At 45.8% G+C, this 25,407-nt stretch overlaps 1 protein-coding gene across 1 annotated transcript in view; it reads left to right on the top strand.

Moving 5' to 3' along the window:
- The window catches only part of LOC120932780 (solute carrier organic anion transporter family member 1B3-like), a 111,470-nt gene that overhangs the window by 63,632 nt on the left and 22,431 nt on the right, over positions 1-25,407 (top strand). The window contains exons 6-9 of the mRNA XM_040345454.1: positions 6,089-6,232; positions 11,179-11,277; positions 16,456-16,665; positions 17,347-17,511. Of these exons, the coding sequence (XP_040201388.1) occupies positions 6,089-6,232; positions 11,179-11,277; positions 16,456-16,665; positions 17,347-17,511 (618 nt within the window). The remainder of the gene's footprint in view (positions 1-6,088; positions 6,233-11,178; positions 11,278-16,455; positions 16,666-17,346; positions 17,512-25,407) is intronic.

Below are 25,407 nucleotides of genomic sequence, written 5' to 3'. Positions count from 1 at the left end.
ATAACATTCTGCATTCATCTTGTCATCAAATTTCCTGTGCCTTTGAAGCTCACACATCCCCAAAACATCAGCGATCCCCCTCCGTGTTTCACAGTAGGAATGGTGTACCTTTCATCATAGGCCTTGTTGACTCCTCTCCAAATGAAGCATTTATGGTTGTGGCCAAAAAGCTAAATTTTGGTCTCTCACTCCAAATGACTTTGTGCCAGAAGGTTTGAGGCTCGTCTCTGTGCTGTTTGGCATATTGAAAGTGGAATACTTTGTGGCATTTGCATAGTAATGGCTTTCTTCTGGTGACTCGACCATGCAGCCCATCTTTCTTCAAGTGCCTCCTTATTGTGCATCTTGAAACAGCCACACCACATGTTTTCAGAGAGTCCTGTATTTCACCTGAAGTAATTTTGTGGGTTTTTCTTTGCATCCCGAACAATTTTCCTGGCAGTTGTGGCTGAAATTTTAGTTGTTCTACCTGACCGTGGTTTGGTTTCAACAGAACCCCTCATTTTCCACTTCTTGATTAGAGTTTAAACACTGCTGATTGGTATTCTAAATTCTTTGGATATCTTTTTATATCCGTTTCCTGTTTTATACAGTTCATCTACCTTTCCCCGCAGATCCTTTGACAATTCTTTTTCTTTTCCCATGACTCAATATCCAGAAACGTCAGTGCAGCACTGGATGAAAGATGCAATGGTCTGTCAGGAGTCCAGAAACTCATTGACCTTTTATACACACACACTATTTACAAGCAAACAGATCACAGGTAATGGTTACCTTTAATAGTCATTCAAGCCCCTTTGTGTCAACTTGTGTGCATGTTATCAGGTCAAAATCACTAGGGTATGTAAACTTTTGATCAGGGTCATTTGGGCAATTTCTCCTGTCATTATGATTTAAAAAGAGTAAACACAGATGATTGGTAATAAATGGCTTCAGCCAAACACTAACAATGAGTGAAAGAAAAGTTTTTGTGTTATCATTCATATTCTCTGAAAAATGGCCAGGAAATCGTAAATTCGACCAGGGTATGTAAACTTATGAGCACAACTGTATAATAATAGATAGATTGAGGGCAGGTATGTCTGGAGGGAGTCCACTCCTCCTTAAAGGCAGAGGGGTGCACTGGCTTATAAATTGAGCTGGGAATTTTTTCTTTGTTACATGGGGCCAGATTCACAAAAGGGATACGACGGCGTATCTCCTGATACGCCGTCGTATCTCTGTTTCTATCTATGCGACTGATTCATAGATATCCATAAGATCCGACAGGTGTAATTGTTTTACACTGTCGGATCTTAGGATGCAGTACCGCGGCCGCCGCTGGGGGGAGTTTGTGTCGTAAACCAGCGTCGGGTATGCAAATTAGGAGTTACGGCGATCCACAACGGATTTTCGCGTTCGCTACGTTGCCGCTAGTCTAGTTTCCCGTCGCAAAGTTAGTCGTCGTTTTGGGTGCCCTAACTTAAGTCAGCAATCGTATTGCTGTCTAAAGTATGGCCGTCGTTCCCGCGTCGAAATTTAAAATTTAACGTCGTTTGCGTAACACGTCCGGGAATGCGGAAGTACGCTACGCGCGTCGCCGTTTGAAAAAATGATGTCACGGCGCGCAAAGCACAACGGGAATTGCGAAACTGAGCATGCGCAGTAGGTCCGGCGCGGGAGCGCACCTAATTTAAATGGCACACGCCCATTTGAATTGGCCCGCCTTGCGCCGGAGGCCGCCGGCGTAGTTTTCATCGCAAGTGCTTTGTGAATCAGGCACTTGCGGCGGTGAAACGTATCTAAGATACGTTACTCCGCCGCGATTCTACGTGAATCTTGCCCCTGGTTACTTAGTAAGTGAGGTTTAAAAAATACACAAGTCAATCAAGTCCAACCTATGTGTGTGATTATGTCAGTAATTGTTCAGTGTTGTTCCTTGTTGTTAAAGTGTTTGTTACCCTTAAAAAAAAAAAAAGATCCTGTTCCCTTAAAGCATGAATAACAGCACAGTGCTTGTGTTGTGTAATTTGTGCCCTTCTATTACCTAAAAAACCTGGCTTATCCTACCTGGCTATACCCTCCCCCCTGTAAACTGACCATGGTTTATCATGGCTGCTGAGCTCTGACGAGGTCAGTTTACGTGCCTTCATCATCCGCAGCCCTGTTCGTGACAGCAACCCCCCCCGCCCTCCTGCTGCTATCATCATCCCATCCACTCTGTAAAATAACATTATGTGCCCCTGTGTCTGTGTTATATAAAAAAAGCTGCCAATCTGTATCTTATATCAGAGTGTCTCCAGGCGCTCACGTGACTCCTCAGCTCTCCCTCTTCTCTCCTCCCCTCCTCCCTAGCTGATATCAGTGGGAGTTCCTGGCCCCTCCCACTATAGCTGCCAGGCAGAGGAGAGGAAAGAGCCAAAGAGTCATGTGAGCGCCAGTAAACGCTCTGATATAAGGTACAGATCGGCAGCTTTTTAATATAACACAGACACAGGGGCACATAATGTTATGATACAGAGGGGATGGAATGTTTTTATTGTAGTGGCTTAACAACCACTTTAAGGCCAGTTATAGTTTGGATCAGTTGCCATTTGTTTGTACCGTTGATTAAATCATATGCCTTCAAACTGTTTCAAGATAACACTGGGCATGTGGTGGAATTGTTTGGTGAGTTGAAGTAGGACTGTGCACTGTGACTATGGACTATTGATGCATTACAGACTTCTCTATTGCATTTTATTTATATATTTTTATTTGTTCTTTGTTCCCTATATTAGAGAACTTTTGCATATACTTCTGATCTCTCTGTATTGATTTGTATTGTAAGTGTACTGTCTGCCCCTATGTTGTAAAGTGATGCGCAAACTCTTGACGCTATATAAATCCTGTATAATAGTAATAATATACTTGAGAGGCATTTGATATAATCACTTTTACATATGATTGAATATATAAACTAGCGCTAATATATGTGTGGTTATTTTAAAGCACGGGGGGGGGGGGGGGGGGTGTATTGTAATAGCAGATGGCTAAGGTAAGTAATTGGGAGTTTGTTTGGGAGGTATTTACAGCACTTTTTTTATTATTTATAACCACCTTGCCCTTCCCCATCCCAATAAATATTGGAACAGTTGTTTATGTTGGGAGGTCAAGGCTATGGCTTTATTGATTTTACACAGAATGCGTATATCAAGCATAATTACAAACAACAGGGATTTTCCAGCTAATAACTAAACCTGCACCAGTCACAGATGAGCTGCAAGTTCCCAAAGGCCATCCTATCCAAAAATTGTCAGACATCTGACTGCCCAAATCACGCTGATGGGATTATTATGAACTAATTTGATCAATAGCAAGGTAAACCCCGCCAATAAAAAATGACAATTACAAGAAAGTAGGGTGGGAGAATGGGAACATGGAATAAATTGCCCCTTGTCCCCTGCCCCCCTATGAACTGATGTGACCCCTCTACCACTCATACAGTAGGTGAACCCGATTTTGTGTCAATCTCGCTCTCTTTCTCAGCGAGATTGAGCACCTACGAGCCCCATCGCGGGAGCCAGCGCCGAGCTGGCTTGCCGCGATGGAGACAGAGCCGTCATAGAAGCGACGGGAGATCCGACTTGGATTCCCGCCAATTCTACACGTGTGCGGCGTTTGTTATGAATCCTGAGGGGGAAGTCCCCGCCGGATTTTAAATAAAAATCCGGCATGGGTCCCCCCCTCAGGAGCATACCGGGCCCTTAGGTCTGTTATGGGTTGTAAGGAGAGCCCCCCTACGCCGAAAAAAACGGCGTAGGGGGTCCCCCTACAATCCATACCAGACCCGTATCCAAAGCACGCTACCCGGCCAGCCAGGAAGGGAGTGGGGACGAGCGAGCGCCCCCCCTCCTGAGCCGTACCAGGCTGCATGCCCTCAACATGGGGGGGGTTGGGTGCTCTGGGGCAGGGGGGCGCACTGCGGCCCCCCCACCTCAGAGCACCCTGTCCCCATGTTGATGAGGACAGGGCCCCTTCCCGACAACCCTGGCCGTTGGTTGTCGGGGTATGCGGGCGGGAGGCTTATCGGAATCTGGGAGCCCCCTTTAATAAGGGGGCCCCCAGATACCGGCCCCCCACCCTAAGTGAATGAGTATGGGGTACATCGTACCCCTACCCATTCACCTGCAAGAAAAGTGGTAAAAACACAAATAAACCACACAGGGTATTAAAATATTTTATTTTTCTGCTCCGGAGGCCTCCCCTGTCTTCTTTATTAGCTCTTTTACCAGGGGAGGCTTCTTCTTTGACGTCTTCGGGTGGGTGGGGGCCGCCGTCTGGTTCTCTTCCACCGCCGGGGGGGTCGCTTTTAAAAAAGCCCCCACCCCCCGGCGGGTTTCCTCCGGCGTCTTCGGCGGGGCTCTTCTTCTTCCGCTATCCCGACGGGTCTTCTCAACTCTCCGGGGTTCTCCTTCTGTCTTCGCCGCTCTCCGCTCTTGACTCGTCGCACCCCGGTTCTTCGTCTCGCTGTCCGGTGTCTTCTTCCGTGCTGTACGTCTTCTCCTTCCGTGCTGTGATGAGTTCTTCTTCCGTGCTGTGACGTCATGTTCTTCACTTCTCTCCTTCTCCCGATGTTGCCACGCCGGTCCTCCTCGCTGAAATGACGGATGCGCGCCTTGCATCGGACCTATATAGGCCTCACAGTCCCATCATGCTCTGTACCTACCCATGTGATACCTACCCACGTGGTAGGTATCACATGGGTAGGTACAGAGCATGATGGGACTGTGAGGCCTATATAGGTCCGATGCACCCGCGCATCCGTCATTTCAGCGAGGAGGACCGGCGTGGCAACATCGGGAGAAGGAGAGAAGTGAAGAACATGACGTCACAGCACGGAAGAAGAACTCATCACAGCACGGAAGGAGAAGACGTACAGCACGGAAGAAGACACCGGACAGCGAGACGAAGAACCGGGGTGCGACGAGTCAAGAGCGGAGAGCGGCGAAGACAGAAGGAGAACCCCGGAGAGTTGAGAAGACCCGTCGGGATAGCGGAAGAAGAAGAGCCCCGCCGAAGACGCCGGAGGAAACCCGCCGGGGGTGGGGGCTTTTTTAAAAGCGACCCCCCCGGCGGTGGAAGAGAACCAGACGGCGGCCCCCACCCACCCGAAGACGTCAAAGAAGAAGCCTCCCCTGGTAAAAGAGCTAATAAAGAAGACAGGGGAGGCCTCCGGAGCAGAAAAATAAAATATTTTAATACCCTGTGTGGTTTATTTGTGTTTTTACCACTTTTCTTGCAGGTGAATGGGTAGGGGTACGATGTACCCCATACTCATTCACTTAGGGTGGGGGGCCGGTATCTGGGGGCCCCCTTATTAAAGGGGGCTCCCAGATTCCGATAAGCCTCCCGCCCGCATACCCCGACAACCAACGGCCAGGGTTGTCGGGAAGGGGCCCTGTCCTCATCAACATGGGGACAGGGTGCTCTGAGGTGGGGGGGCCGCAGTGCGCCCCCCTGCCCCAGAGCACCCAACCCCCCCCATGTTGAGGGCATGCAGCCTGGTACGGCTCAGGAGGGGGGGGGGGCGCTCGCTCGTCCCCACTCCCTTCCTGGCTGGCCGGGTAGCGTGCTTTGGATACGGGTCTGGTATGGATTGTAGGGGGACCCCCTACGCCGTTTTTTTCGGCGTAGGGGGGCTCTCCTTACAACCCATAACAGACCTAAGGGCCCGGTATGCTCCTGAGGGGGGGACCCATGCCGGATTTTTATTTAAAATCCGGCGGGGACTTCCCCCTCAGGATTCATAACAAACGCCGCACACGTGTAGAATTGGCGGGAATCCAAGTCGGATCTCCCGTCGCTTCTATGACGCGCTTGCTGGGATGTGCTGTCACTATTCCAGTGAGTGCGAGGTGTCGGGGAGATCTCGGCACCCTGTCGCCGAGTATCAGCGCGACGCTGTCGTGCTAAAAGCACAATATCACAAACACCTACTGTAACATACTTGATTGCATATTCAGATAGCATGGCACAGTATGCATCCAATAACCCTTTACTTGCATCATAGAGATATTTTCACTAGGGTTCATGGCCCATTCAATCTTGTGGTTCCATTGTATTTCAGATTGTGGCAAGGAAACCAACTACATGTGGGTGTACATCCTAATTGGCAACATGCTGCGTGGAATTGGAGAGACTCCCATCACCCCTCTGGGTATTTCTTACATTGATGATTTTGCCGGAAGTGAAAACACAGCTCTTTATTTGGGTAAAGTTCTTTGTTGCCGATACATAATCCAACAGCACACTAGATAAATAATCGTACACCTTCTAATGAGAGGGTACAGCTGTAGGTGTCTCCTTTTAGGCATTCTGTCTTTGATCGAAAACTCAAGCTGATATATATGGAAGAAAGTCACTGTTTAGCTCTAGCTCTAGTTTAGCACTAGCTATTGATCTTTGTAAACCAGGGACAACACGGACCACGGCTTGAGACTTGTGGCCATCAGCGTTGCTAGTGCTCGGACTCGAATTTGGGCTCCCGGCTCTCTCTGGCTCTCAGCCCCTGGCTCAGGAAATCTATGCTTTGGATCTTTTGGACTGATCCGTGGAGGGGGGTGCGCGGCTTGTGAAGTGTGGCTGGTGGCTCCTTCTGGCTCCGACGCGTGTGCTGTGTCTGCTGCGTCTCCTAATCCTTGTGCGGCTCTCAGTATGTTCCCAGGCGGTTCATTTGTACTTGGCTGGCAGCTTTCAGACTGGTGCCACGTGCCTGCTCAGGACGCCAGGTAAACATCTAAATAATTAACAACATACAGCCTGTGGACTTTGGACCATAGACCTGGGTCTGTGCCTTGCGGTTAGTGACTGCATATAGATAGACCATCTTTGCTTTTCAATCTGGTCTATAGATTTCAGGACAAATAAAACTGAAGATAGGCTGTGTTAACACGAGGAACAATAAATTTCACCTGACTTAAAAACAAGAAAAACTTAAAAAAAAAAAAAAAACTTGCACCTTTAGGCTCTGATTGCACAGGACTGTAATTAGTGGTGGTTTTTTTTCTATGTTTTTTTTTATATAAGCTGGATGTTTTTTCGTATGCAGAGCCCCTTCTTTTTTCCTTCTTAGATGGGAAAACTGAAACTTTAAAACTGTGGATGTCTTTTTGGCAAATACAAAATTTGAAAGGGGCTGCTGTGATATTTGGAATATCCCGGACTGTTTTCTTATTAACATATAATCAGGGAGGCCCCAGCCGAAAGTAAATATATAAAATAAACTATAAAGGAGTAGATATCGATTGGTGAGAGGGGTGAGATAGCGAGCTATTGAGAGCCCATTGTGAGCATATCTGCATCCCAGTGTGCAAGAATGACACGCAGTAAGAAGAATGAAGTGGGGAATGAAGAACATACTATTAATGATGGCACTACACAAAGCACTACAGATAAAAAGCACCCTAATAAGTCTCAAAATAAACAGAAAGAGATAACAGCCCGGCTTGAACAGTTTGCCCATACCCCCGCTGTCGCCATTTTTTTCCAAGGGAAGAAGTGCAATCAGTTGCTGCCGTACTGATTAACGGACCACGGGACACAGATAAAGACTTAGATAAAGACCTACAGGCTATTGCAGCTGGGGTAGAGGAAACACTGCCGGAAGAAATAAATAGTAAATCACTTATAGAGAGTGATTCCCATGATACACCAGCCAAACCAGTAAGAGAACCAACTTCCACAGGAACCCCACATAGCCCAAATACAAATACAGAGCATGTAACTACGCTAACAGATATTATGAAGGCTATCAACAAATGCAATATCTCTGTGAACATCTTGGCTCAAAAGCTAGAGGGGATGAGGGAAGAAATAGGCTTTTTAAGACAAGATATACATGCAATTAAAGAAAGAATATCAGGTGCGGAAGAAAGAATAAGCGTACTTGAAGACTCCCTACAGACAATTATGAAATCAGAAAAAAAAAACGACTATCATCATATGAATCTTGTTTGGAGAATTTGGAGAATCATTCCCGACAAAATAATATTAGGGTGGTCAGGCTACCAGAACGGGTGGAAGGCAACAAGCCAGTAGAATTCATAGAAAAATGGATTAAAGACGTTTTGGGAGGAGAATATTTCTCCCCCCTCTTCGCAGTAGAGCGTGGACATAGAGTTGCTGCACGGTCCACAGCCGAGGGAGAGTATCTAAAACCAATAACTTTTATCCCGAAGATGATGAATTATAAAGATAGAGATATGATATTGCAAAGAGCTAGACAGCTAGGCGATATAAGACTGGATGGCGTAAAAATACGTTTTTTATTTTTGCTCCTCCGCTTAGTACTATGGTGACTCTTCTTCACTCCTCTTCCCTATATCCCTTTAAATATGGTATGGATATAATACCCAAATCAGTAATAACTGAAGTTAAAATCTATGATGATTACCCGATACTTTGCTTTACTTTGCTCTCCTCTACCCTTTTATATCTGATTTGGCTACAATATTTAAATTAGCTACAACTGAAGTTAAAATTGATAAAGATGTCGTCTTAAAGTCCCTCAATGGGATATAATAGTCTCATGGAATGTTAGAGGTTTGGGCACTCCATCTAAACGACAAGCAATCTTTACAAATTTGACAAGATTCACACCCTCAATAATATGCCTACAGGAAACTCACCTCCTCCCAAGTACACTACATTATTTAAGGAATAAGCAGTTTAGAACCCAATTCCACTCTACATACACATCATATTCTAGAGGGGTATCTATACTCATAGCTAGGGATGAGCCGAACATACCTACATACGCACCAGAACGTTCGAACAGACCGCGGGTTCGCGCAAACATGTAGAACCCCATTGAAGTCTATGGGACTCGAATGTTCGAATTCAAAAACGCTCATTTTAAAAACCAATATTCAATTTAATGTTGGAAAACGTCTTTCAGAACCTGGGTCTTGCCCCAGGGAACATGTATCAATGGAAAAAAAGTTTTAAAAACTGCAGTTTTTTCCGGAGCAGCGATTTTAATGATGCTTAAAGTGAAAAAAAAAAAAGAAAAATTCCTTTAAATATCACACCTGCTGTGTGTCTATAGTAGTGGCACGTGTTTATAAATGTCCCTGCACAACATGAGATTATTATAAGAAAAAAGTAATTTAATACTGCTTGCGCACGTGCTGTGTGGCAACAATATGTCGATTATTTTAGGGGTGGTAATTTTTTTGTGAAAGAAAAATTGTAGAAAAAAGGGCACCCCTCAAACATACTGTAATTGGAGCGCAACAAAGAGCCACGTGCAAAGTATTGCATCAAAAATTGTTATTAGGCGCCCCTGTTAAACAGGGGCAGAAAAATTGTGCCTTAGGCACAACACAACACTGCAACCCTTCCCAATAACTGTAATTAATAGGGGATCTTTACATGATGCTCCTAAATGTGGAGAGGGTAGATGTGCAGGTGAATAGCTTTATGCGTTGGCAAAAAGATCTGGCAGATCTTAGTGAGGAGGAATGGAAGGAGGCTATGGAGGTTTTACCTAAAGTATCTATCTCATTATCGCAGCAATTAACACAGTTTTTTTTATAATACATAGAACACATTATACTCCACAAAAATTATATGTTTGGGGAAAATATACATCGCCTTTATGTCCGCGATGCTTCTGATCTAATGGATCTCTAATCCATATGCTTTGGCGCTGTCCTAAGCTCTATAAGTACTGGGAGAAAGTATTCCAGACTTTGAATACACTATGTCGTACAGAAATACCATGTGCACCCAAAATAGCAATATTGGGCATAGTCCCAGTCGGAGCTTTGCCTATAGAGATGAGATGAATAAGATGTGGACTAGAGCCCTTCACTTAGCTTTTAAGATTACAGTATTTTACAGAAATGGATTGATACAGCACCACCAACCCACCAACAATGGTGTAATAAGGTTAACTTTATATTAAAGAGAAAAATTGGCTTATAAATACAGGGGAGTTCCCCATAAATTTAATAGAATATGGTCCTACTGGCTTGATCATGGCAATCTGTTCTACGATGGCATGTGCAGGGAGTTGGGAGAGGAGGAGAGGGGGGACAGAGGCAGGAGATCGACCTGTAATAAATCTAGAAGTAAAGATTGAAATGAAAACGAACGTTATAGAGAGGTGTATGTTTACTGTTGTATTGTCTTGTTGGATGTTCAATGTTGTTGAGTTATTGTTTTTTTTTCTTCTTTTCGTCTTTTCTTATTCTGATGGAATAGATAATTATTACAATGTTGGATTGTATTAAGAATTTTGTATTATTTATTATAGAATGTAAATGGAAATATTTTCTTTCTATGTATACAAAGATTAATAACAAAACCAAAATAAAAAAAATTATTTGATAAAAAAAAAAAGACAATGGGATGCAATACTGAATGTGGACAGAGGTGGGGGGGGGCGCCAGAGAGCGCTGAAAAGGCCCGAAAAGGCCAGAGGACACTTAGGCTTGTTTCCTGCACCCCCATACCTCAGGCCAAATGAGGTACTGCAGGCCAATGTTTGTCTTTTCTCGGCTCCTGCGCCCCCGTACCTCAGGCAAAATGAGGTACTGCAGGCCTATTTTCGGCTCTGCTCGGCTTCTGCGCCCCCCCACCTAAGGCCAAATGAGGTACTGCAGGCCTATTTAGCTTAAATTCTGCTCGTCTTGCGAGTCAACTCTCGCAAACCGAGTGAGAATTAAAAGAAAAAGTTGCTCTCAAACCAAGTTACTCTTAAACTGAGGTTCCACTGTATATATATATATATATATATATATATATATATATATATATATATATATATACATACATACATATAGTATATACAAAACAATTTATTACAACAGAACTAAAGTTTTTTTGAGCAGACAGGTTCTTTATTGTAGAAGAGATGTGCACAATAAACCTTCCTGCCTGTCTTCTGTAGAATGTACACTGGGATGCACAAGTGCAGCTCAGTTTACATTCCAGCATTGTGCATGTGTACTTGGATGACTGCACTCCTGCACATGCACAGGAGTGATATCATCCTGTACAGAATATAGATCCGTTTTATTCCCCTCAAGGTTGTTAGGAAAAAAAGGACCTAACGTATGTGTTTTTTTTATTTGCCTGCTTATTATGATTTTTTAATAGTTATATTCTATCTTATGGTGCAGTGTTTACTAATTTTCTATTTCTACCCTGTAGCTTTTCTTCATGCCGTGGGCCTGTTTGGGCCGATGGTCGGGTTCACATTGGGTTCCTTCTTTGCCAAACTTTATGTTGATGTTGGCTTTGTGGATATGGGTGAGTTTATAGCACCAAAATCACGGCATGGTAACACATTTTCTTGTTTCTACTTTAGTGAACTGTAGAACAAATGTATTGTAATATCATTTTAACCTTATTGAAAAACCATAGGTGTGCACAGCCTATTACATTCGGGGGTGCACCCTAAAGCTCAAATACATATGAACCCAACCTGCTGTTACAGGAGGAAGGCTCTGGTGGTAGGAGACAGCTCAGAGGCGTAACTAGAAACTTCAGGGCCCCGGTGCAAGAAATCATGAGGGCCCCCCCCCCCCCCCCCCCGAAAAGCATGATTTTGATACTTCATTTATTTTTTTTACACTGTACAACAAAGTAAAACATTTATTGATCATTGGTGGAGAGCACACAGAGTTACCAGCCTAACTAGTGTACTGACCATGCTGTGCGCTCCTGCCTAGTGTGGTAAGTTTTTAATAGGAAAGCAGAGGGACTGGCCATATCACCAGGGATTTCACATAAATGAAGCAATACATTTGTTGCTGATCCTATGAAGCAATCATAGGATCAATAAAATCTGACCTGGGGAATGGGATCAGTAACAGTGCTAGTAGGGAGGAGGAATGGGACCAGTGGAAGTGCTAGTGTAGAGGAGGGGTGGCAGCAATGGTACTTGAGGGGGGGTGGCTGCGATGGCAGTGGTTGTGCTATCCGCTCCCACCACCACCTGTGCCTCTTACTGATCCCATCCCCCCACCACTGATCTCATCCCTACCCCCCATCACCTCTGTTGTAGAAGTAATGGGGGGGATAGGGATGAGATCAGTGGTGGTGGGAGGGGATGGGATCAGTAAGGAGGCACAGGTGGTGGTGAGAGAGGATGGCACCACCACCCTCAAGTACCACCACAGCCACCCCCCCCTTTAAGTACCACTTCTGCCACCACCCCTCAAGTATCACCACTACCACCCCCCTCAAGTACCAGCAGTGGTACTTGAGGGAGGTGGCAGCGGTGGTGCCATCCTGTACCACCACCACCTGTGCCTCTTACTGATCCCATCCCCCCACCACTGATCTCATCCCTATCCCCCCATCCCCTCTGTTGTAGAAGTAATAGGGGGGGGGGAATAGGGATGAGATCAGTGGTGGGGGGATGGGATCAGTAAGAGGCACAGTGGTGAAGGTTGGCATTGATTGCTCAGCTCTGTCACTTGATTGACTTACCGTCAAATTACAGTTACAGACCCCCCAGCAGTACATACCCCCCTCAGTTACAGACACCCCCTCAGTTACAGACCCCCCAGCAGTACATACCCCCCTCAGTTACAGACCCCCCCAGCAGTACATACCCCCCTCAGTTACAGACCCCCCCAGCAGTACATACCCCCCTCAGTTACAGACCCCCCAGCAGTACATACCCCCCTCAGTTACAGACCCCCCAGCAGTACATACCCCCCTCAGTTACAGACCCCCCAGCAGTACAGACCCCCTCCCCCTCAGTTACAGACACCGCAGCAGTACAGACCCCCTCAATACAGACACCCCCCCATCAGTTACAGACACCCCTCAGTACAGACACCCCCCTCAGTTACAGACACCCCCTCAGTTACAGACACCCCCTCAGTACAGTACAGACACCCCCTCATTTACAGACACCCCCTCAGTTACAGACACCGCAGCAGTACAGACCCCCCTCAATACAGACATCCCCCAATCAGTTACAGACCCCCCTCAGTTACAGACACCCCCTCATTACAATACAGACACCCCCTCAGTACAGTACAGACACCCCCTCAGTACAGTACAGACACCCCCTCAGTACAGTACAGACACCCCCTCAGTACAGTACAAACACCCCCTCAGTACAGTACAGACACCCCCTCAGTTACAGACACCCCCTCAGTAACAGACACCCCCCTCAGTAACAGACACCCCCTTAGTTACAGACACCCCCCTTGGTGCAAACCTCTCCTAGTGCAGACCCCAGTAGTACAGACGCTCCCCCCCTTAACTCGCAGACCTCCGAACATAGCAGTTGATTGATACACACAGCGGTGTGTCCCTCGAGCGCGGGCTCCTCCTCCTCTGTGGATGTAAACAGAGGAGGGGGCGGCGGGTTCCTTCCCGCTCCGCTGAGGGACACAGCCGCGGCACGAGCCGTGAGGCACACAGGGCAGCGGTGTCACCCGCCCCCCCCCCCCCCATCCCCCGCACCTTCGCTGGATATTACACAGTCAGCGGGCATCTTGGAGCTCAGTGTGAAAAGCTTGGCCAGCGTGTGAGAAAGGTCCCGCCCACCTCCTAGATCAGCTCATGTGCGTCTATCACACAAGCTGATCTAGGAGGCGGGACCTTTCTCACACGCTGGCCAAGCTTTTCACACACTGAGTTCAGAGACAAACAGCGGAGATGCCCGCTGACTGTGTCCCTCATGCGGGCGGCGGGCCCCCCAGACTTGGCGGGACTACAGGGCCCAGTCGCGGCTGCGACTGTTGCGACCATGAAAATTCCGCCACTGAGACAGCTGATTGGAAGCATATTGAGTTTAACCCTAAATACAGGTGTAACGTGTTCCTAGAGTTGAACATAGCCTTTAATATAATGGGGCATTTACACTGGCCACTAGCACCTCCAACCACTCACCTGGTGCCGCCCCTGTATAATGCTAATGTACATGGAATTAAAAATGTAAAAAAAATTACTTTCCATTAAAAGTGTTTTTGTGTCTGTTAAGTATATTTCATTTATTATTTACAGACAGGAATTAATGTTGTAGCACTGTCCCTGTAAGGCTTGCTGAATGTTGACTTCATAGGTCTCTCCCTGGTTACATGCAGCTGGTTGCCAATGGTTCCCACTTAGCTGCAGAGGGTTCCCACTTAGGTGCAGAGGGTTCCTACTTGGGTGCAGAGGGTTTCCCACATAGGTGCAGAGGGCTCCCGCTATGCTGCTGAGTATCCTTGCTTGATTGCAGTGGATTTCCCACTATATTGCTAGGGGTTCCCACTTGGTTGCTGAGAATTGCCCATTATGTTGCTAGGGGTTGCTTAGGAGCTCCCACTTGTTCCACCCTTACTCCCGCTTGCTCGTTACTCAAAGACCAGTCCAAGATATTTGGGTTTTTGTATTTTATTTGGAACTTGGATGAGTGGGATACTCCAACTCGAACTATTCATAATAGATGAGGACAACTTTCACTTGGCCTTACTGGATTATCTGTGGAAGCAGACACACTGATTGAACCATACAGCCACATGTATGTGTAGCACTACTCCTGGAGGAGCTGCTGACTTAGATTGGGTTTTGCACATTACCTCTAAGTTCGCTGTCCAGGGAATAAAGTCTGTAGAAATTGCAATGTCCACACATTGTTAGGTTTTATTTTTGCTGCATAAACTTGTGAAGAAAGTAGAGAGTATGGAGAGAGGGGGAAGGTTCAGGTACGCGGTACAGAATGCACAAAAAAGTATCTAAAGTTCCAGTATTCACCACTCGCTCCTGAGTGGGTATTGCTCTCCCGGATAGGCCCCTCTCACATGGCCTAGCAGCCGGAATGATGCACGGACAGTAAGAGATCGGTCTCTGCCACAGACCGTCTGAGAACGAAAGATGGATAGTCAGGGATCCTCTGCGACAGGATTTAAGTCCCAAACTTCCTGCCTTACAGCAAAAGAGCCTTTAAGCCAAACTAATGGACTGTAAGACAAATTAAGTAGTGGATCCCTCTATAACGAAGACACCAGGCCTATCCCCCGGTATCATTCGTTAAGCAGCTTCCCCCGCTTGGATGGACAGCTTGGGATCCCCTCTAGAATCATAGGCCCCAACCAGCATAACTGGACCTATCTGATAGAGATGCAGCCTCGGACCAACGTGGTCCCGGGGCTGGAATCACATACGTGCCTCGCGCCAGGAGGGCCATGAGGCGAAGGACCCCGAAAACCGGTGTCTGCCCCTTAAGTACCCCTTCCCAGCATGCACCACTCCCACTGGGCTGCTGCCGAGAAGGGTCACTCAACACACCATGGTTCGCTTGAGTTCCAACATGGGCCTGAGGTGGTAACGCCACCTACAGGAAACAGGGGAAAACTTCTATCAAGCACAACCATAGCCAGAACAGAGGCTAATTTACAAGAATTAGTAAAGTCTGAGCCCAACTATTGGCTTAGACGCCCCCTAAATTTATAATAGTGCCCCAGTCATTGGGAGGCGGCGCTACATATGGTTAAGTCTTCTTGCTCTCACTAGCAGCAGACTTGCTGCACTCAATTATATTCAGGACACTGTCTAGCATCCCCAAGGAGAGGGAAGCCACCCTCTCCCTCCTGGGCTCTGTTCCCCAGCTCAACTCACTCTAAGCACATTTACTTATATACAGTATCCCACAATGCAATGCAGCACTTTCCCTCTGCCAATTGCCAGGGCTGTAACAAAGCCTGTGCACTCACTTGCCAGGTCCACTGTCCAATATGCCTCCCTATTGGATCAGTGGGGGACAGTCAGAACAAGCTGAACTGCAACTGAGTACAATGAGCAGACCTAACCAATAGATCCTGCTCCCTGGTAGGCAGAGAGCACACTTAGGCCCCTTTCACATTGAGGCGTTTTTCATGCGGTACAGCGCTAAAAATAGCGCTGCTATACCGCATGAAAAAATCATGCCCTGCAGGCTTCAATGTGAAAGATCGAAGGCTTTCACACTGAAGCGGTGCGGTAGCAGGACCGCTCCAAAAGTCCTGCTAGCCGCATCTTTGGAGCGGTATAGGAGCGGTGTGTTTACCGCTCCTATACCGCACCTTCCCATTGAAATCAATGGGAAACCTCGGTAATACCGCCCGCAATGTCAATACCATTTTTCGGCCGCTAGCGGGGGTTAAAACTCACCGCTAGAGCCCGAATATCGCGGTAAATACGACTGTATAGCTGCGCTACAAATAGCGCGGCTATACCGTCACCGCGGCTCCACCGCCCAATGTGAAAGCAGCCTAAGTTTTAGCGAACCATCTTCCTGGTAAGCAGAAAGACTAAAATCTATACTCTCTTCTAGCACCTACCTAGGAGGGTGCTACAATGTTAATAAAAGTATCACGTGAGTAGCTCCTATTCAAAAATAGTTGGCGGAAATAAAATGCCAGTCTTAAAGTGTAATTACATTAATAATTGAAAGGTAGCATCAGGTTGTACAAATACATCTATTAGTCAATGTTCCATTTGCAGATGAGGTGACCATCTCCCCACAGGACACGCGCTGGGTGGGTGCCTGGTGGATGGGATTCCTGGTTGCAGGGACGATCAGTCTACTTTCAGCCATTCCTTTCTGCTTCCTGCCGAGGAATATAAAAAGGCCAGAGGTACAGAAATCTGCTGACTTACTGACATTTAAAGAGAAGGAAAAGCTAGAGCCTCAGAAAAAGGCGACAATGAAAGGTGAGCAAAAAAAAAAACTTTTTTTATGTTTAACTTTTTATAACTTTTTTTTATGTTTAACTTTTTATAACTTTTATATTTACGCTTTTCTGATGTCTTCAGGGTGGTCATGTGACTCTCTTTGTTCACTTCTTCCTTGCAGCGTGAGGTCCTGCATGATGAAGAGAGCACTATTGCATCATCCATTACATGAACACACTGTGAGTGTAGGGCACTGGGTTCTGACTGGAGGACATGACACCCTGCACTTAGACCCCTTTTACACTGAGGGCGTATTGCAGGCGCTATAGTGTTAAAAATAGTGCATGCAATACGCCCTTAAAGTGCTGCTCTATTGTCTCCAGTGTGAAAGCCCTCGGGCTTTCACACTGGAGCGTTGCGCTAGCAGGACGGTAAAAAAAGTCCTGCTAGCTGCATCTTTGGTGCGGTAAAGGAGTGGTGTGTATACACACTAAGCTGTGACTCGGCTCGGGTGGCCCCATAGCAAGCTGCTTGATGTGGGAGCACGCAACAGGAGGGAGGGGCCAGGGTCACAGAAGAGGCACCCAAGAAGAGGAGGATCTGGGCTGCTCTGTGCAAATCCACTGCAACAGAGCAGGTAAGTATGACATGTTTGTTATTGTTATAGGAAAAAAACAAGACTTTACAATCACTTTAACCATTTGTGTTTCCTTCTTCCAGGATTCCTCCTGGCACTGAAAAAGCTGGCATGTAACCATCTGTATATATTGCTGATGGCCATTACATTGCTGCAAACAAACAGTTTCATCGGCTTCATAACATACAAACCAAAATACATGGAGCAGCAGTATGGACAGTCCATCTCCAGGGCTAATTTCATCACTGGTGAGTCCCAAACCATAATATGACACTAAAACATGAACAATATGGAACTAAGAAAAGTCACATGGTATAATATTGATTGAATGCGAATGATAATGATGTTAAAAATCACATTGAAAGTGTTTTTCTATATCTGTTTGCTAAGTGCAAAAAAATACCTAATGACCTGCTGAAAATCTTATTAGCTGAAACTTTGTTCTTTCTACCCATGCTGACTGTTTAGTTACACTGGGCCAGATCCACAAAGCAGATGCGCCGACTTAACTTGAGATATGCGGCATAATTGAAATTTACACGGCGCGTATATTTGCGCCTGATCCTCAAAACGAGATACACCTTAAAATCAGGTTTTTCCGTCCTACCTAAAAAAATTACACCGGCGCTTTTCTGTGCGCAAATTACGCTAGAAACGCCGCTGTTTTGATAGGCAAAGATGCAAATGAGGGAGATAGGGCGATCCACAAAATTAAGTGTGTGCGCCGTAGATTACGCCCTGTGTGCTTCTGTTAGTTTCAATGTGTAAATTTACACATTATAAAAGCAGCCCTAATTTTACACATGCCGTGTAAAGGTCAGCTAAAGCAACACCATTAAGGAAGAGCTGAGCACACACACTTGCTGGACTACAATCTGTATGACAACATGCCAGGGGCATCCATGCGCATAGCTAGACTAGTGACTTCAGTGACCGAGGGTACTCCCTCTTCTGAGGGAACAGCAGTCAGGAGACGCCTCGCAGAATGCATCTTTGCACAGTAAACACACACATTAATTATGTCACAATGAGAATGCATAAATGCACACCACTGTGGTCCCTAGCACAGACATATCACATGCACATCTAATTGGATTAGATCCAAGCCCCCCCCCCCCCCCCATTGGTACTTGGGAGCAGTAACGCCACGCCACGGCTCCAATTCTGTTACTGTGCATTCATACACCATTCAGGAACCTGGGATCACTTCTCCCTGGTCCTGGGGATCCCTTCTCCACCAAAACTGAGGGTGACACCCTTATTTAATCAGGAATGCCACCCCCCCACATTCACACATCATTCACACACATAAACCAAATCATAAGTACAGTATACCAAACAAAATCATAAAAATATAAAACAAAATAAAAAATCAAAAGTAACCCTGCAAATTAATATCGGTGCGTTTGCTCCGTCTGGGCTGCCCACGGGCACGGCCACGGCCAACTGGAGGATCTTCATGGGGGGGTGTTAGCAGGGGAGGGAGTATCTTCATGGGGGGGGTGTTAGCAGGGGAGGGAGTATCTTCATGGGGGGGGTGAGTGAGCAGGGGAAGGAGGAGCCTCCCCTGGTGTCTGTCCTCCTGCTGGCCTGCCCTCCAAGGCCACTGCTATCCTTGTGAGACAGACAGTGACGGCAGCCGTATTGTCCTGGACAGCCCGGGTATTGTCCTGCACAGCCTGGGTCAGGGCAGTCACCTCCTGGGCCACGCCTGTTGTGGCGGTTTTCAGGTCCCACAAACATGTGATGACCGCCAATGAGTTTGTGGCCACATCACAGAGTGACTCCTTCATTACACCCAGGCTGTGCTCCATCTGGGTCAGAGTGACTTTTATCTGACCCAGAGTTCGGGTCTGCCGGGCATTGTCCTTCTGCAGACTGGCCGGCAGACGCTCGGCCACCCCCCTGGTCTCCTGGGTCGCCATCCTGCCTGCCCCTGAGGCTTGTGGCCTGGGAGGAGGGGGAGAGTGACCCTTGTGGGTAGCGGCCTGTTGGGGGAGGAGTGGGAGGGGCTACCCCTGATGGTGGCCTGACTGGTGCCAGCCTCTGGGGTAGGCTCTGGGGTAGCCTCAGGGGTAGCCTCAAGGGTATCCTCAAAGGCCATCATATCAGAGGCCAAAAGGACTTCCCGGACAATTTGAAGATCTTCTTCCTCCACCCCCTCACCCTCCTCCCCCCTGATGGGCCTGCAATCTCCTGGTCATCTGTGGAGGACACAAAACAATCACAGGTTTGAGGATCCACACACTTGGCACATCTTCCCTTCCCCCACCCACACATGCTAATCACCAGATAGAAAAACCAAAAACGTACCTGGCCCCACAGGAACACCTGTCTGATATCCACACAGGCCCACCACCTGCTCTGGCTGGAAACACCGGGCCACTGCCCATTCCTCCTCGCTCAGACGGATGGGGCAGGGTCCCCCTCCTCCAGTGCCCCTGGCATGGGCATTGATCTTAGCCACCTTGTTCCGGACCACACTCTTTAGATCGTTGATCTTTTTTTGGATGCCAGCGGGGGACCTCGTCTCCCCCCCCCCCGCCGCATTGATCTGATCCGTTATCTTCTTTAGAATCGCCTTCCTTTGGGCCGGGGAGGTGTTCCGGCTATCAGGCCCATGTAAATAGCGCCCATATAGGACGATGGACCTAGCAAGGATTTGCTTCTCAACCTGATTAAAATTGAGCTTCCTGCGCTTGGGTGCCATCACAGACACCACTCAGCAACAAGAAGAAACTCACAGGACAAACAAACAAAAATACACACACAACAAACAAACAAAAACACTCACAGAAGAAACACACAAAAAGCAAAACACACAAGCAGACAGCTACTACAAATTCAAAAACAAACACGCAAAAAACAAACACAAAATACAATCAGAAAAAAACAAACAGAAAATACAATCAGAAAAAAAAAAAATACACTCAGAAAAAAACAAACAGAAAATACACTTAGCAGAAACAAACACCAACTACTATCTAATACTCCTTCAAAACTTCTCTATCACACACAACTCACCAACAAACACCGACAAACATTCAGAGCAGAAGCAACTTGCTCTAGGAAGGGTAACACAGGGAAATACTTTTGCAAGGGAAGTGTGTTTGACTGGGGCTATTTATACACAGGGCGATCCTCAAACTAAGTACGCTTGGCCTTTTACCTATCTCACTGATTGCGCCGAGCAAAGTTCTGCACATGCCCAGTGAGAAGCAGATTCGTGCGCGCATGCGCAGTACGGCCGGCCCTTCATTTGCATGGGGTCACGGCTCATTACAATGAAGCATGCCCACTTCCTTCCCACTTGCAATAACCCCGCCTTACGCCTTGGTATTTAAGTTACGCAAGCGCAATTTTGTGCGCAAATGCTCTGTGGATACGGCAATTACGACACCAACTCAGGGCGCCGTAACTTAAATGACATAAGTTTTGAGTAATTTAATTTGCGGCGCTGGCTGTGGATCTGGCCCACTGTTCATAGTTTTCTCTGTAGACTCACACCTCCATTCTATGTTATGAAAATTAGGAAAGGGGAGGTGTTCTGTAGTCCTCCCCTAGGGTGACAATGTTGCTGGCTATATAACCTAGGGAAGATGAAGGAAAAAGTCTAAAAAAAAAACGAATGCAGCCCCAACATCCATGAACCGGTAAACATCATTATAATTCTGTTCTTGTTGTAGCGCCTACCCCGATTTTCCAGGAGCCTGATGGTGACTACCAGAGGTAGGGAGGGCTGACATAATTCCTCAGGGTGCAGGGTATTGGGCCTGGTGGGTGATGAACAAGAAACAAATATTGGGCGCCAGTCACTTTTAGGCTTTAAACAGAAAAAATGTGGGAGAGAGGGTATAGGGCACAGGGCACCCGTAATAACGATCAGCAACAGGCAAATTGTCAGACTCCTTAAACAAAAATAGGTGAGATTAGGCAGACAGCAGTACAGGGAAAAAAGCCTCTAAGCTGAACCAGCACATTTGTACTTTGTAGGACATGCTGTCTCCTCCAGTAACTGAACTTTACTCACAGCTTCATACACAGATTCTCTTGAAGTCCTCCCAGACAATTCATAGCCTCCAGCTAATGGTGCTTCCCTAGAACACCATCCCTCTTAGAATCATTTCCAGATCTTTGGCAGGCTTTCTTCAACAGGAACCTTGAACACCCGGATAGGCCTCAGGACTAGCAGCCAGCAGCCACCTGGATAGGCCTCAGGCTTCAGGCCTAGCAGCCAGGAACTGTACACACATTCAACCAGGCCGCAGCCCTGGGCGAGAAGACTAAGATCACATGACTTCTTCCCAAAAAAAAGCTTCTCCCAGCATTCATAGCAGCTAATCTGATTGGCTGAGAAAAGTAAGTCTATCCATAACTTGAATGTACTGTAGCTCATCATACTAATGTCAAAGACAACAGTGCCACCTACTGACAAAAGGGAGAAGCCTCAATTGAATATATTTAGAATTAGAACAGAAGTAATTTGACCATTAAACACTACAAATTAGTCAGGCTGGCTACCACCCAGCATAACTAAATTTACCTCTAACCCTACTTTTAGGATGAGGGTGCTACATTGTGTTTAGACATGGTTTGAATATTGTTTTTGTCTCTCCTTTACCTTGGTGTCTTGTAGCACTTTCATTTAGATGTGTGTGCTACCTTATCTCTTAATCTTGTATATCGGTTCATCAGCTGGATGAAATAGGCATCTCTTTATTAGAAGTAGTCCTCTCCATTATTAAAAATAGTCCTCTCTTTTATTAGAAATAATCCTCTCTGGAAGTAGTCCTCTCCATTAATAAAAGTAGTCCTCTCCTATCTCAGAAGTAGTCCTCACCTTTTTCCAGAGCTTTTTTTCTCAGAAAATAGGTGCAGAAACTCAACCACGACCCGTTCAGATTTCACAAACAGTAGAAGGGTTTTAAAGGGGCATTAAATACCAGAATTGCATAACATACACGGTGCAGAGTTCAGGGGGTTACAAAGCTGTCACTTGTAAACACAGAAACCAGACTTCTGTGTTTACAAGTGATTGTGATGAGCAGGAACCAAAGGGTCTGAGCCAGAGGTGGTGGAACTGAGTTCCCCCTGAAAAAAAGCCCTGCCTTTATCAGAAGTGGTCTTCTCCTTTTTTATAAGTAGTCATCACCTTCATTAGAAGTAGTCCTTTCACGTATTAGAACTAGTCCTCTCTTTTATAAAAAGTAGCCCTCTCCTTTATTGGCAGTTGCCCTCTCTTTTAAGTACTCCTTTTCTATATCAGAAGTAGGCATCTCCTTATTAGAAGTACCCATCTCCCTTATTAGAAATAGTCCTCTCTTTTATCAGTAATAATCCTCTCTTTATTGGCAATAGTCCTCTTCTTTAATTAAAATAGTCCTATTCCATCTTAGAAGTAGTCCTTTATCTGATGTAGTCCTTTCCTTTATCAGAAGTAGTCCACTCCTTTATGAGATGTAGACCTTGCATTTATCAGAAGTATTCCTTTATCAGAAGTAGTCCTTTCTTTTATTAAAAGTAGTCCTTTTGCTTATCTGAAGTAACCCACTCCTTTATTAGAAATAGTCCTGTTATGCAGAGGTGTTGGCCAAATGATAAGCTAAATTGCAGTGTTCAGCTTGATGTTACAAAGCAATAGAATAGATAAAAGGGTAAGCAATAAGCATAGAATAAGTCTAATAACTAATAACTACGGCTTAGGGGTATTTTACCTTCAGAGGTCACTAGGTGGCAGCACAATACAGACCACAGGTACACAGATAACAAAGTATAATGCCGCGTACACACGATCATTTTTCAGCATGAAAAAAACGTAATTTAAACACATAATTTTTCAGGTTCTGGAAAAACGAAAAAAAAATTCGAACATGCTGCATTTTTTAATGGCATTTTAAAAGATGTCGTTTTTCGGGTTGTAAAAAATGATCGTGTGTGGGCTAAAATTACGCAAAAAACCCGCGCATGTTTAGAAGCAAGTTATGAGACAGGAGCGGTCGTTCTGGTAAAACTACCGTTCATAATGGAGTAAGCACATTCATCATGCTGTAACAGACAGAAAATCGCGAATCGTTTTTTACTAACACGGAATCAGCTAAAGCAGCCCAAAGGGTGGCGTCATCCACATGGAACTTCCCCTTTATAGTGCCGTCGTACGTGTTGTACGTCACCGCGCTTTGCTAGAGCATTTTTTTAAAAACGATGGTGTGTGGGCAACATCGTTTTTAACCTCCCTGGCGGTAAACCCGAGCGTGACTCGGGGTTGGTTTTTCATGTTAGGATCGGTAACCCCGAGTCACGCTCGGGCTGGACGCGCAGAGTGTGCAGCGGCGCGGCTTACCTTTCGCTGGATCCACAGGCAAGTTACTTACCTTGTCCCTGGATCCAGCGATGCCACCCCGCTGTGTGAGCGAGCGGGACCTCCTCGCTCGATTCACAGTCTCCCCGTGTGCCGCCGATCTCCGTTCCCTGCGACGTTACGACGCACGGGAGAGGAGAACGGCGCCAAATTCAAAAAAGTAAACAAACACTTTACATACAGTATACTGTAATCTTATAGATTACAGTACTGTATGTAAAAAATACACACCCCCTTGTCCCTAGTGGTCTGCCCAGTGCCCTACATGTACTTTTATAAAAATAAAAAATGTCATTTCTGCCTAAAAACTGTAGATTGTCCAAAAGTGTCCCTTTATGTCAAAAATGGTTTTAGATCAGCTAGAAAACAGCGATAATAAATTATAATCACTTGCAGAAATGTGCGATAGCGATTTGTGGGGAAATTCGTCATAAAAAAAATAAAATAATGACAGCGACAATTCTGCAACTGAGCACATTTCAGTGATTTTGAGTTGATTACATTATTGAATAATTTTTATTATAATTATATTATTATTTGTTATAATTATTTATAATTATTTATTATATTATAATTTATAATTTTGTTTTAAAAAAAAAATCATACCCGGGATGCCTACAAGACTCTTGTTTGGTCAGATTTAAGTGAGTTATTTCTAAAAATTACAGGCCTACAGTATAAAACACCAAATTTCCTTGCAAAATAATTGTACCGCTTTTGGTACGCAATTCCAGACAGAATCATACCGCCAGGGAGGTTAATGATGAAGTTGGAAAAACTTTGTTTTTTCAACATGCTGAAAAACGACGTTTTTTTTCATGCTGAAAAATGATCGTGTGTACACGGCATCAGACTAAAGCCCCATACACACGGTCACACTTTTTGCCAACCAACTTCAAAATCTGCAAGTTTTCTAATTTGTCTGACCGTGTGTATGCTCCATCGGACCAACTTTTTCGGGTTTCATCCAACAAAAAGTTGGGTCTGCAAACGGACCAACTTTTCGGCAACAAAAGTCCAATGGTGCCTTGTCTGACTGTGTGTACAGCAATCCAACCAACTTTTGGACAAAGTGCAAATACGCATGCTCAGAACCAATGTTAAAAGCAACAAACAATAGCAGAAGTTAACCAAAGGGTGGCGGTAAAGAGCAGAAAATAGCAAAAAAAACGTGATGTTAGGAAAGTTTTAGAAAAGTTTGCAGAAAAGTCTGACTGTGTGTATGCTATGGGTGTGGCCGGACAAATCAATTAGGAAAAAAATCCAAGGGAAATTTTGTTGGATGTCTGACTGTGTGTATGAGCCTTTAGTTCACACTCCCATGGGTCAGAAATGCTCACAAAATTATGTGCGTTCCTGACCTGCAACATAGCAGACTAAAGGCTCATACACACGGTAGGACATCCAACAAAATTTCCCTTGGATTTTTGTCCTAATTGATTTGTCCGGCCACACCCATAGCATACACACAGTCAGACTTTTCTGCAAACTTTTCTAAAAGTTTCCCAACATCACATGTTTTTTTTGCTCTTTTCTGCTCTTTACCGCCACCCTTTGGTTAACTTCTGCTATTGTTTGTTGCTTTTAACATTGGTTCTGAGCATGCATATTTGCACTTTGTCCAAAAGTTGGTTGGATTGCTGTACACACAGTCAGACAAAGCACCATCGGACTTTTGTTGCCGAAAAGTTGGTCCGTTTGCAGACCCATCTTTTTGTTGGATGAAACCCGAAAAAGTTGGTCCGATGGAGCGTACACACAGTCAGACAAATTAGAAAACTTGCAG

This window comes from Rana temporaria, chromosome 3 (assembly GCF_905171775.1).
Source record: "Rana temporaria chromosome 3, aRanTem1.1, whole genome shotgun sequence".
NCBI classification, from domain to species: Eukaryota; Metazoa; Chordata; class Amphibia; order Anura; family Ranidae; genus Rana; species Rana temporaria.
The sequence above is the reverse complement of the archived record's forward strand: the minus strand, read 5'-3'. Positions and strand labels throughout refer to the sequence as shown.